The sequence below is a fragment of the Trichoderma virens genome, assembly GCF_000170995.1.
Source record: "Trichoderma virens Gv29-8 chromosome Unknown TRIVIscaffold_4, whole genome shotgun sequence".
NCBI lineage: Eukaryota > Fungi > Ascomycota > Sordariomycetes > Hypocreales > Hypocreaceae > Trichoderma > Trichoderma virens.
In genome coordinates, this window is record NW_014013745.1 from 1,310,518 (window position 1) to 1,323,470 (window position 12,953).

The 12,953-nt window shown below is 53.2% G+C and overlaps 5 protein-coding genes across 5 annotated transcripts; 2 read left to right on the top strand and 3 right to left on the bottom strand.

The window, feature by feature from the left end:
• Positions 1-3,360: 3,360 nt before the first annotated feature.
• On the top strand, positions 3,361-4,769 carry TRIVIDRAFT_178229 (uncharacterized protein; the record flags this gene model as incomplete). Its single annotated transcript, XM_014103352.1, has 1 exon — positions 3,361-4,769. The coding sequence occupies one exon, from the start codon at positions 3,559-3,561 to the stop codon at positions 4,342-4,344; it is 786 nt and encodes a 261-aa protein (XP_013958827.1).
• Positions 4,770-5,002: 233 nt separating this feature from the next.
• Positions 5,003-6,289, bottom strand: TRIVIDRAFT_215634 (uncharacterized protein; the record flags this gene model as incomplete). Its single annotated transcript, XM_014103353.1, has 1 exon — positions 5,003-6,289. One exon carries the CDS (start codon positions 6,048-6,050, stop codon positions 5,085-5,087), a length of 966 nt encoding a protein of 321 aa, XP_013958828.1.
• TRIVIDRAFT_229933 (uncharacterized protein) lies at positions 5,003-6,942 on the top strand (the record flags this gene model as incomplete). Its single annotated transcript, XM_014103354.1, has 1 exon — positions 5,003-6,942. The coding sequence occupies one exon, from the start codon at positions 6,196-6,198 to the stop codon at positions 6,940-6,942; it is 747 nt and encodes a 248-aa protein (XP_013958829.1).
• Positions 6,943-7,854: 912 nt separating this feature from the next.
• TRIVIDRAFT_199225 (uncharacterized protein) lies at positions 7,855-9,954 on the bottom strand (the record flags this gene model as incomplete). Its single annotated transcript, XM_014103355.1, has 1 exon — positions 7,855-9,954. The coding sequence occupies one exon, from the start codon at positions 9,952-9,954 to the stop codon at positions 7,855-7,857; it is 2,100 nt and encodes a 699-aa protein (XP_013958830.1).
• A 1,480-nt stretch (positions 9,955-11,434) lies between these two features.
• Positions 11,435-12,458, bottom strand: TRIVIDRAFT_229934 (uncharacterized protein; the record flags this gene model as incomplete). The annotated part of the gene is made up of 4 exons (XM_014103356.1): positions 11,435-11,812; positions 11,871-12,065; positions 12,123-12,389; positions 12,444-12,458. 4 exons carry the CDS (start codon positions 12,456-12,458, stop codon positions 11,435-11,437), a joined length of 855 nt encoding a protein of 284 aa, XP_013958831.1.
• Between the last annotated feature and the right edge of the window lie 495 nt (positions 12,459-12,953).

The following is a 12,953-nucleotide window of genomic DNA, read 5'->3' on the forward strand; positions in this document are numbered from 1 at the left end:
GGATGGGCAACCAATGCAACGGCTGCCAGGGTTATGGCACAAGATGGGAGACACGGGATGCGGCCTTCTATATCCCCGCAAGGTGGCGGGCGCTGTATCCAAAGGCGTCCAGGAGACGGAGAGAAGGGGGTGGCCAAGCAAGCCCAAGATAAGAGAGCCTGTAAGCCTGCGCGAGTGACAAGGCGGCGGACAGCGAATCAACAGGCACGGCCTGGGCTCGTAACACTCAAGTGAGGCTGTCTCGTGACGCACTATGCTGCTGTATGGCTACAGGTCCAGGCGTTTCGGACCAGGAGAGTGGCTGCTGCTGCTACTGCTGCTACTGCCGGCTATAGCTCCGTCTGCTTGGATGGGATGGCTCTGCCCTTGCTCTGGCTTGGCTGTGAGTGGAATAGCTCTGGCTCGATTCTGCCGGGTTCCAGGCAAAACGGTTGGCCAGGAGGCACTGCGGGTTGAAGCAGATGAAGACAGCCCTGTTGGAGATTCGAAGCTACTAATTTGATATCTCCAGACTGGTTGAGACCGGGAGGGGCAGCTCAACAGGGCTCTTTCCTTGCAATCGGTGAACAAACTGGGGGAATGACGCGACCAGGACAGGCCCGAATAGCGGCACACGCTGGAGCCCTTTTTTGCACTCTGGCACCCCTACTGGCCTGCGGATGACCAAGAGCCAATGATTCGCTATCTGCACCAATTCTAGCCACGACGTGCAGCAGACGGGCTCGATTGGAATTGTGCACCTTGATAAATTAATAAACAAGGGCTGAGGCTGGACAGGAGGGAGAGGGACAGGCACAGGCTAAAGACGGGGGGGGGAAGGGAGTTGGAGGAGAGCCGTGGGAGTGGGAATTGGGAAAGACGCAGAGTAAAATTTTAATGAGGCCTTAGACGATACAGCGAACGGGCTAGCAGGCGAGCAACTGTGTGGGATTAGGGTGGTTTAGCATGCTTTCCGCCTGACCCAGCTGGACCCTGAATCCCGGGTGGGACATTTGTGGCAGCCAAGGGGATTTCAGGGTCTGCCACACTAGAGTCGCATTTGGGCTGGAGGCTCCCGGAGCCGGCAGTAACGTAGCGAAGACTCGGCTCTACAGTTGGTACCTACTGCAATAGCTCGCCTGTAACCGTGTACAGTTGGTGGATTTTTGTGCTCGTCTTGTTTTGCGGCGCTGGGGGAGGCTGGCTTGGAGCAGAGCAATCCAAGTCGGGATGCTGCTCCAAACATGGCCAGCATGTCATCTTGAGCATCAATCACAATGCCCAACAAGAGAGGGAGAGAGAGCGCCCATTTAACAAAAAAGCCAAGACAATACACACTGACCCCCCCCCTTTCAGATGCCGGGTTCACATGCGCCCTTAGCTTTATGACAGGAGCACACCAAGTTTCGGCCCTCCTGTTCACATGCGCGGGGTGCCCAGCTTTGCTCCAAGCTGCGGGCTGGGTTGCACCCATCTCCACAAGACCCGCCAGAGATTGTGCTGGTGACAGAGGGAGGGCATTCAAGTGGCCCCTATAAGATGCTCGCACAGGTATCTCCGTATGGCATGCCACGGAGTGCCTACTAGTCTAGTACGAGGACTTTGGCAGAGGCCGACGTTGGAGTGTGGCGACGTCGGCACGCTGCGGCGGGGAATAACATGGGCCATGGATGGTCACCAGCATATTCCCGCCGACCCATCAGGAATTGCTTGCAGTAGCACTAACATCATGGTCATATCTCAGCACTCGCTTATGGTGGCATAAAGTGATGCCTCAGATGTGGTCTATGAGGCTGAACGACCTGTTGAGAGGCCCATGTAGATGATGAATAACCAGGAAATGATTGTAGACAAGACTTCATCATTACGTCATTATTGCCAAATAGTCTTGTATGCTCTCCCATCTTGTCATCCCTAGCTGCAGCAACGGGACCGCCACCAGAGGCTACCTTCACGCCTCGTTTGTGGCTGTAAGTTGACACTCGCTAGATGCAGATACGTTTAGTACGTAGGTAGTATATTTGCTGGGAACTACTACTGGATACATGTCGGGCGTAAAGGTGGAATATAAGTAGGTACGTACATGACCTACAGAGAGCGTTATAACGGTATCTTCATAAACACCTGCTACCTAGGGATGCAATGTATACTGTAAATATGAACGCAGATGATTTTCAGGTACAAGACCGGAGGCTCCTCCGTCTCGGCCGCGGACGTACATACAGGCTGGGTACTAACGGCTCTCGCCCGAGATTAGAGCCCATGTCGGTACATGTACATGTAGCAGCAAGCGCAGGGGGCTACCAACATCACAACGGCACCCAGACGCTACGAGGCAGCGTAAACCTCAACTAGCATACTACATATGTACGGAGCACTACCGATCTGAGACAAATACTCGGCAATCATGTGAAATGAAGCTGGAGGTGCTTCTTCGTGAGAGGAACCCACTCGTCGCTAACAAGCGCTGTTCGCTTCGACGGCCCAAAGCTGGGGAACGGCATGTCTTGCGTTGGGGGCGTCTTGGCGAGCCTTGATCATCATGTCGACAGAGCCTTGGGGCAGACAACATGAAAACATCAGACCTCGCCCTCAATGCTGAGCCGCAAGTTCAGGACCAAGTCCTCCGTATTATAGCAGCTCCGGCTGGTCCAACACGGCCTGCAAGTTCGTATTCATGCTAGTACGAGTACGTGCACGCTCCAACCAGCATCCATGCTTAAATCTTTGCCATCCATCAATATCTTGCAAACATAGCTCCAGCCTATCAGCGCCAGCACACCCAACCCTGCCATCAACCGCACAAGCACAAGCACAAGCGACGCGAAAGCGCAGAATGGCGGGAGCGTGAGCCCCTCTCACATGGCAGAATCGACAACAACCTCATTGCTACCTAGCCCGAGCGGCACGAATCCTACTACCTCCCTCCCTAGGTCTAGCATCAGGTAGCTGGACACTAAGCGCAGTGCCGAATTCCGGACGACTGAGTCTTGACGTTGACGTGATGCTTCTCCAATCCCGACGTTTCAAGCGGCATGCAGACCGCGGCATCCCTGCAGATCGGTGCTTCAATGCGCACATTGTACATACTTGGCTTCTTTTTTTTTCTTTTTTTTTCCTTTTTTTTTCCCAGCTTCCAGACTCGTCCCTCTCTGCAACACTCATTCAGCCGTCTCCCTGTGCATGATTAATGCTTCTAGAACCATGTCGTAGTATTGAAACAGCCCAGCCCGCCGGACACGATTTTTAACCTTGATCGTAGTGGCAACGCCTACCTGAACTCTGCCCAGCCTTATCTTATCTTCCCACGCCTCTGACATAACCCCGCGCGCACGCAGCTCCGTTTCTTTCGAGCTGGCGCAACCTTCAACTCCCCAAACGGAAAAATAGAGCAAACCCCGCCATCCAAGCATCCGGACCTCTAAGTGAATTTGCACAGCTCCAAGCAAAATAAAGAAAAAAACACCACGCCGAATAGACTGACGATCCTTCGAATACACGATCCAGGCACTGTCCTTTCTTTGCAATCAGACCAACCTCAACAGTCCTGCTTCCAGCCTCGTTTTTACAGTTACAACCATGCCCAAGACACAGCCCAACCTATACGCCTTTCCAAGCGGCGATGTCCTCGCACAAGCTCTGCGCGCATACGTGATCCAGAGCCAAAACGCCGGTATTGAGCGGCACGGCGTCTTCAAGGTGGCCGTTTCTGGCGGCTCGCTGCCCAAGACGCTCGCCGCGGCCCTCCTAGCGCCCTCGTCCGGCCCCGGCGACGTCGTCGACTTTTCCAAATGGGAAATCTTCTTCGCCGACGAGCGTGCCGTGCCGCTGGACCACGCAGACTCCAACTACGCCCTGGTCAAGGCCGAGCTGCTCGACAAGCTGCCCGCGGACCAGCAGCCCGCCGCCGTGCACGCAATCGACACCACGCACCTCGGCGACATCCAGGAGCTCGCTGACCAGTACGAGAAGACGCTCGTGGCCAGCTTCGCCTCGCGAGATTCCGTTCGCTTGCCCATCTTTGACCTCCTGCTGCTCGGCTGCGGCCCGGACGGCCACACCTGCTCCCTCTTCCCCGGCCATGAGCTGCTCCGCGAGGTAGACGCCTGGGTTGCCCCCATCGAGGACTCCCCCAAGCCGCCCCCCAAGAGAATCACCCTGACGCTCCCCGTTGTCACGCACGCCGTCCGTGTCGCTTTCGTTGCCACTGGCGGCGGCAAGAAGGATATCATGAAGCAGATCTTCGACGCCGGCGCGGGGCTGCCTTGCGCTCTTGTCAACGAGGCCGCGGGAGACCGATGCAGCTGGTTCGTCGACGAGCCCGCCGTTGAGGGCGTCACCTTCCCCCGGAGGGCGTACCTGTAAAAGGAGATGAGCATGGAAATGGCGCATTATGGGGGAGGCGGAAGAAGAACGGATTCGAATTGATGATGATGCATGACCACAGCAAATGATGAGATGACGCGAAAAACCGTGAATGGGCAGATGGGCAAGCAGCATCTTCAAAAAAAGAAAACCGAAAAAAAGAAAAGGAAAAAAAAATCTTCCCATGTGTGAAGCCAACCCGCCTCCACGAGCTTGGTTTCTTCTTTTTTTTCTTTCCTGTGTCCTTTTTATCGCTTTCGCTGGGAGGTATTTTTTGACTCTTTGAAAAGAAAAAAGCTTGTCTCACGGTTGTATTTTATCATTGATATCTTATGCCCCGGCTTCGAGGAGCACGCTGGGCCTGTCCTTTTTTTTTTGTTACTTAGATTATAAGATGCTTTACTGGAAAAGAAACTTATCCCGTTAAGAAGCAAGACAGATTGAAAATCAGTCAAGATGAAGACTATTGTTCGTGAGGACGCTAATGCCGATGCTCAATGCCAATATAATGTTGATGCCGATGCTAATGCTAATGCTGCTAATGATGATGGTTCTGTTGTCCGTTCCAACGTTGGATGTATGCCCCATGCCGCAATCGTTATGTCGTCAAAGCTTCATGTTGCAAAGAAAAGATGTACCAAAACAAAACAATCCCAGACCAGAGAAAGAAATAAAAATAAAAAAGAAGAGAAAGGAAATAAGCAAAATATCAATACCCCTTAACCATTCAATGGCACTTTTCACATTTCGTTCCAGGCACCTCCCACCCGCGAAACCCGGAGGTCGTCGTCGTCGCTCCGATTCATCCTCTCAATCCACTGATCCTCCCTCACAAGCGCCTCGTGCTCAACCTCCTCCATGATTCTCAGCTCCGCCAGCATGTCGTCAATCAGCGAGCGCGATCCGTCTAGCATCTTCTCCAAGCTCGACTTTTCGTCCTCTTCCGGCGGCTCGGTGTAAAACTCATCCCGACACAAGTCGTCGATATCGCTGAGCTGCTGCCTCCATTCGTCTAGATGTTTAATGAGATCTTCACGCTCTTCTTTCCACCTGGCATCCAAGTCTTCGATGAAAACTCTGTCATCCCCTTGGACTTGCACGACCCCTCTCCTTCTCGCATCCTCCATCTCGCTCACCCCATCAATCCAATTCTCGAAATGTCGTACCACACGAGCATATCGGCCACCCGGGTCGCTCAGTGACCATACGTTCGTGATGATGGATTCCAAAGACTGAATCTTCTCGTCCAGTCTACCTCCACTGCCCCATCTTCTGAGCGCGAGCACATTCCGCTTCTCCAGCGCAGCACTCTCCTGCTCAGCAACCTCCCTGCTCTCTTCACTTAGCTTTTGGAACCGGCTTCCCAATTTCTGTTTGGCACTCGCTCGCCATTCGGCATCTACAGTTGGAGCCTCCTGATGCAGCAGATACAGCTGTAGAAGTTCTGCCTGAAGCTTGCTAACCTCGGCAGACGCAGCAATATTAGCTGGCAACTTGGAGGGCGAAGGGGGGGCTAGATGTGACGCAGAAGGTTTAGCAGACAGAGACTTCCCCGGCGAGCTGGGTCGCTGTAGGGAAGGATTTGAAGGTCGTTTCAATTGGGACGCTTGGTCTGATGACAGCAACGTACCAGCAGAGGATGGCTTGGAAAGTCTAGACACCACTCTACTGAGAGTCGCCAGCGACGGCTTACGAAACGTCGACATCTTTTCAGTAGAGGGAGCTCGGCGTTCTAGCTTTGGTTGTCCCGTCGGAGTCGCAGCCCGGCTACTAGCAGCTGAATTTGCAGACCGGGTGGTGGTTGGAGTAATAGATCGAGTCGTGGAGGTTCTAGTCGCAGATCGGGCAGAGATGGAGAACGTGGTAGCGCGAGACAGCCCTCCTACCGAGGGGGATCTCGTCCGATTCGAAGGCGGCGTCTTCGCATTTACCGACGAAGGCGTAGCCGGCCCCCCTGAAGCTGAGAAAGTATTGGACCGAGCCATGGCAGTCGGTGTTACTGATCGTCGAGTCGTCGTTGGTACGCCCGCCTGGGCTGTTGGTGTTGCGGGCCGTCGGATTGGATCTCTCGACCTCGACGTGGGCTTCACCACGGTTGGTCCAGCGAGGTTTGTGGCCGAGCTTCTTGTATACGCAAGTCCCGTCGACCTTCGCTCCAGTTCTTTTGGCTTTCCCTCCATTGATATGCTCGCAGACCTCCCCCTCGTCTGGATGGAGGGTCTAGTCATGGTTGTCGATGGTGGATATTTGTTGGTCGCGGCCGTCTTCTCCTTTCTCGCCATCACCTCCTTCGTTGCCATCGTCATTGACCTCGCCAGACGCCCGGGCATTGGCGGCGCACCAGGAGCCCTAGCATTGCTGTTGGTGGCCGTGTTCTTCAAGCTGTTCGTCGAGCTGCTGGAACTAGAAGCTACCGAGACGCTTGAGGCGCCTCGGGCACCATATCTGGGCAGCCGACTTGGCGACGTACTTCGGGGCACCGACGCCTCTCGAGTGCTAGACGATCGGGTCGGTATTTGTGGGATGCCCGTGTTTGAGCGTACCGAGCGCGAGCGAGGAATTGACGACATGGCGGTGATGCTGGAGGTTGGGAAATAATGAGGATGAAGCTGGCCTGCCCGACGGTGACATTTCACCTGTTAGTGCCCTACGCCGGTGATGTCAGGGAGCTTCAGGCGCTATAAAGCCCAACTGCCGTACCTGGCTACTCCCGTTTGGGTCAGGCTCACATGCTTGTGTGGCTGGTAGCCCCAGCTCCGCCAATTGGATTTGTGGTTTATACTCCATAGCCATCTCGCCTTTCCCCTGACTCAAGTATTGATACTGGACTCATAGCAAGAATAGGTACTCATTACTTGACATTTAATATTGAGGTATGAGAAATTCTTCATTTTTTTGTTTCTCAATTGCATCAAAGACGGCAATATCATATCATCTTCGAGTACTACCTCGACGGCTAAGGTACATAACATGTAGTCTATTTTCAATCACTCTCTCAGAGAGAACAAACCAGAGATACCCTGACTCATGCAAACAAATTCAAAGTTGCCCAAACCATGGGTTGGCATGTCGACTTCCCTAAAAAACCATTGGAATTATCCATTCCCATTCTCTTTGAACCAACGAGTGACTGAACCAATCCTCTTTAATACTGTACATGTGAAATATTTCCGCCCCAAGTCTTGCGGGTAAGCCGAAAAATGGTATCAAAAGTAAAACAGAGGGCCGAGCCAGAGCTTCCTTTTTATGGTACTTCGATACAAGTTTGCGTTGAGAAAAAAAAAGACACTGATGATGACATTCGTACTCCAGATCCCATGACAGTAATGCTTCATGCCGTAAAAAAAGATAAAAAAAAATAAATGGAGAAGAAGAAGAGAAGAAGGGGAAAAGTGGGCGGGCGGAATAGGGGTATCATGAGTATGTGGCGGGTAAGATTAGGAGATATGCGGCGTCATTGTGTTGGCTACAGCCCCAGAGAGGTGCCAAGACGAGATGAAGACGCGAGTCCTAAGGACCAGCACTGGCCAGGCCATCAACTAAACGGCGGAGATCCCGTTGATAGCTGCCAAGCTTGCGGTTGCAGGCCTCGCATATCCGTAGATGGCAGAAGGCACACACCCAGCGATCTTCGGCGTCTGCTCTGTCGCAAGTTTGACAGGTGAGTGGGCAATTCCTGTTGCTTCGGCGAGCCATGGTTCTGTGTTGTTGAAAGCAGTTGAAATGTGTGTCGCTAAGAGGTCTCGCCTTGACAATACCATCTCTGGGCAGATTTGGATACTTTTGTGTGGGGAAATATGCAGCCTTGGGATGAGGTTCGCCATCGGATTTCATCTCCGCATAGAGCGTGCCATCACGGCCCCGGTACAAGAGCCCTTGTGTTTCTGATTGCAAAAGTCGCGGGTCTGCTGTCGCCTGGGGCTCGCTGAGCTGAGGCTTCACTGTTTGGGTTACGTTTGCTCGGATCACGGCAGGCTGGGGCTGGGGCTGGGGCTGCACTGCGGTTGTTCCTCCAGAAACAAGTGAGCGGGCAGATGCATCATCTTTAGGAGGAGAAGCTGCCGGTGCAACCACTGGTGCAGATACAGCATCGTCCTTTGGTGGTATTGTGGATACAGCCCCTTGGCTGGATGCACCGGTACTATTGGCGTCAGACGGCGGACGAAAAGAATTCTTGACAGCTGTGAAGTCCTGGCTGGGGCTTGTCGGCAGGGCCTTTCGTGATACAGGTTTCAGAGCGCTTGCTGCTGCAGTCTGGTCACCGGAAGGCTGTGGTGGGAGACCTTTTGAAAAGTCCGGAGAAGCGCCCCGTGGAGCCTCGGGAGATGACGCTGGAGACACGGGAGAGATGAAAGGCTCGACAACCGGCTCTTTGACCTCTTCCTTCTGGTATTCTGGTGTTGGAGGTCGCTTCGCGGCTGGGACACTCGGGAACCCAGCTTTCGTACTAGAAGTGCTGGATACCGACTCGGACCGCTGAGAGCCAAGTCTGTCTTTGATCTGCCTCAGCTTGGATGTTTCGCTCCCCATGGCTTGCGTGGCAGGGGGCGGCTGGTCCTTTGCCGGCAGCGAGGGACGAATATTCCGGCCAGGCAAGCCGCCAGCAAACGGAGGAGCTCGCTGGGCTGCGGCCTTGGCCGTATCGGACGCTGGCTCCGACGTTGTCTCCGGTCCAGCTGCGTCTGGGGGGAGCTGTGTATCTGCGGTTGATCCATGGCTGTAGTCGAGCTTGAGGCCGGGGAGCTCTCTGCTGGCTTGGCTCATGTGTGGACGGCGTTTCCAGATCTCGGGGCGAGGAGATGATGGGGAGGTCAGCTCTGGACTGTCTGGTCTTGGAGGCGTTGGTTTCTCGTCTTTGGAGGGTGGTGGAGGAAGATTTCGATCAGCAGGGCGCTGGGAGTGGCCAATGCCAGCGTTGGGGCGAGCAGGCAGTGAGCCACTGCCGCCTGTGACATTGGCGGTTGGAGCACTGGCAGGCGCAGCAACTGGGTTTTCGCTACCCGATGCTGCGACTTCCTGTCCTTTCTCGCCCGCACTGCTCTGCTGCGACTCGTCACCATCTTCCATATACGCCAGCAGGATGCTCGACAGAGAGAAGGTGGGCGATGGCTGGGCCAAGAATTGCGTCGTCGGCGCAGGCAGCTGCAGGTTCGCGATGGGCTTCCGCGGGATCGACATCATGGACCGGCCACTCAAGGGCGGCGACTGCAGGCTCCCCGAGACGGAGCTGCTGGGCGAAAGTGAGGGCGCCGCGATGCTGATTTGGCTGCTGGTGTTCGCGTAACTTGGGGTATTACTATTAATATTTTGATTCAGGCTATCTTTGCTGCCGCGATTTGGCTGCGGCGTCGTCGGCAGCGTCTTGGTCGGGGGCACGGGAGGCAGCGGAGGAAGCGGGAGGCTCTTCGTCGGCGGCGGTGATGCGAGCGACGAGGTTCTCGCCGGGAGACTAAACTCGCTATTCTTTCGATTATGATTGATGCTGCTGTTCACAGTGTTGCTCTCGCTGTCCTCATCGTCGTAATCTTCGAATCCGGGGACTCCAGGCAACGCCTTGGAGAAGCGGGATGCGCCGCTTTTAGGGACTGAAAGATCAGATTGCCGCGACATCGTGGCCCAACACACTGACACGGCGGAAAATCAACGAGAGCAGAACGGCAGAACGGTCGAGACCGGATTCAAGAGGACGACCGCATATGCCTGTGCTAGCTTGAGACGATTGGCAGCGCCCCTGTGAAGCTCACTGTTGGCAGTGGGAGTGTTTTGCCCGTGTTGCGCAGCTCCGACGAGTGCGCATTGGGAAGAATTGGCAGTCCATGAGCAGAAGCAGAAATGCTGAGACGAGAAGGTCGTCCTAGGTTGTTTTAGATTCCGAGCGAGTCCCTGGCTAATACAACTTTGGCCGAATGGCGCCAGCCAATATGCGGGAGCGGCGATGAAACGGGCATCAGGACATGGGGCTGGTGGCGCCTCGGCGGGGACGCCAGTCTGCATTGTCCTTGCATATGACATGGCCTGGATTGGATTGGATTGCTTGGAATGCATTGGATGTCGTCGCAGGTGGACAGGGATTGCGTCTGCGATCCTCTGCAGGAGATGCAGCTTGGCAGGGTGAGGCTGCATTCTACCTACATGCTACAGTATTACCCCGTATGTTTATCGAGTCATCTTCACTCATAAGCATTGACTATTCATTCATTAGGCACCAATTATTACACTTCACTTGGCCAAGGTATTTTGACGTTGTCAATAGCAGTCAATCTGCACCTACGATGATCTGCCGCAGATGCCGGCCATGTCAAAACTTGTTCTCGTTTTAGGCTCAATCGTATTCATGACGCTCATAGAAGCGCCACGACGTCATGACATGCTAGCGCATGAAAGCTATTCCGGATTCTCGTCATGGAAAAAGAAATCAACAGCCGGTGGGAAGAAAAGTGATGCAGATTGTCAGCTCAGCTGGTCCAGCATCCATGCCATGCTCCGCGGTGGCTGAGAAACCCGGCCCAATCTTGCCGGTGTCTCTGATTAGCCACTCACCAGCGTGCGCCACCAACAGACGGCTGGGCGCGAAGACACATGCAGTGGACAACTGACGTAGCATTAAATCCATGTGGTTCAATTGAGGCCGCCGGTCCATGTATCCACAGGAATGTAACAGCGGCTCGTTGGCACTGTGAACATTGACAGTGCCGCTGACTTCTCTTTGAAATGGCAAAGATAAGCTTGGAAACAAATAGATGGAGTACATGTATCCGGCGGATTGGCACGTTTTATCGTCTGAAGTGATTCGACCCGTCATTGGCAAACCGACAAATAACGTTGCCGGCTCCCCGCATGTGGAGGAAGCCTGCAGATGCGCACGGGCAGATTTGCGACACATGGCACGGCAGAGCTGATGCTAAAACGTGGCAGCTGGACTCCGTATCTTGTTAGCCGAGATGGATCAATTGGAGTGGTTCGATTGGTGCTCATCGGTTGCTTCGTACCGTACAGTACGAGTACGTGATCATTCCAATTGAGAACATCACTTAGACGATCAGTAAGGCATTTTCAACATTTAGCAAGTAACATACATTGAAGCCCTCATCTACTCAGTAGAATCTTCTTCCGGGGGCAAAAAGTGTTTATCAGGCCATTCAAAAGCGTCCACTTCCGCATCCTCAGCATCCAAAGCAAACCGGCCCGGAAACATCCTCTTCTTCACCTCCCTCTCCAAATCCTTCACGTCTGGAAGAGCGACAGCCATAGGTTCGAGCAGTGCTTCGTCGGGATTCTGGAGCCCAGTGTCGTCTTCAACCGGAGAGGTTTCTTTTGGTTTAGAGTTCCGATCCGTGAGCCAAGGAAGAAAGCTCAGCAGTGTTATCAAGATACACGCCAACGAAGCAACAATGTATACCCATATCTTTTTGGCCGCACTAAACTGCAGCTCGTCGTCTAGTTGCAGAAATGGCGTGCTGAACACCGTCTAGATTTGTTTGTTAGCTAATTAAACGCTCATGTTGGCTACTTAAGAGTTTACATACTGCGACAAAGGTAGGGGGTAGATATATCATGGTGAGAATTGCAATCCGGGTAGCCGTTACGGCATTCTTTGCTGACGACTCCGACTGTGCCTTTGCATGCTTCGACTCAACCTGTGCCTGGGCCGCAATTCGACGCAGCGCAATGGTGTTGGCCCGCATATAATTCGCATTTCGAATCTCCATGGTGTGCAGGAGCTATGTCGAGATTAATGTTAAACCTGGAGCATCACAATATCGCATTCATTTACTCACAGTGTGCCTGACGCTGAGGAGGTTGTTCTTCAACCTAGCTGAAGATGAAATGAGCACATCGATGCCGTGGATGGCATTTTGCATCCCGCTTAAGACGGTTTGGCTTCCCAGGAACCAATCATCTGGATAGTGTCGCATTTGGTTCAGAACTCGTTTGTTGGACTCCATCACAAGATCAAACTCTCCAATCAACTCCAATGCTGCGTTGCAGTTCTTCAAGCACTCAGCATCAAGCGCACCATCAATACTCCCGTTTGCTTGATTATACTTTGCAATAGTCAGTTAGTAGATCTTGACAGCTCAACACGAGGGCACAATTACTGCAATTTTGGCCATCTTGTCAACCTGAACATGGTGTTGTACAGATGATAGATCCTCGACTTCCCTTGCCAGAACAAGATGCGCCGTAAACCAACTCGGCCAAACCATTGTCTCTCTAGCCCGCCCGTTTTTGGTAACTTGTTTGCTTAGCTCTTTAGAAACATTCTCCTCGATCTCTCTTGGACACAAAATAAGTGTACGCGCTGTTCTAGTTTCATTATTCAAGACGTGGCAAACGTGGATCTTAAGTTTAATTCCTATCACGCTTGACATGACTATTGGCACCGTTAATCGATACCAGATACAGGTCGTCGTGCCTATGGGCTCTGAGCAAGCCCTCTCGGGGGCAATAAAAAAGAAGAGATTGTGTGCACTCGTAGCAGGCAAGTTCCAACTGGAGCAGATCTGCCGGACAATAGCTTCTTTGGCGTATATATGCTCTTGGTCGTATTTCAGTAGAACGGCATATTCTGTGTCAGGCTGGTTCAGATTCGCATCTTCACTGTTGAT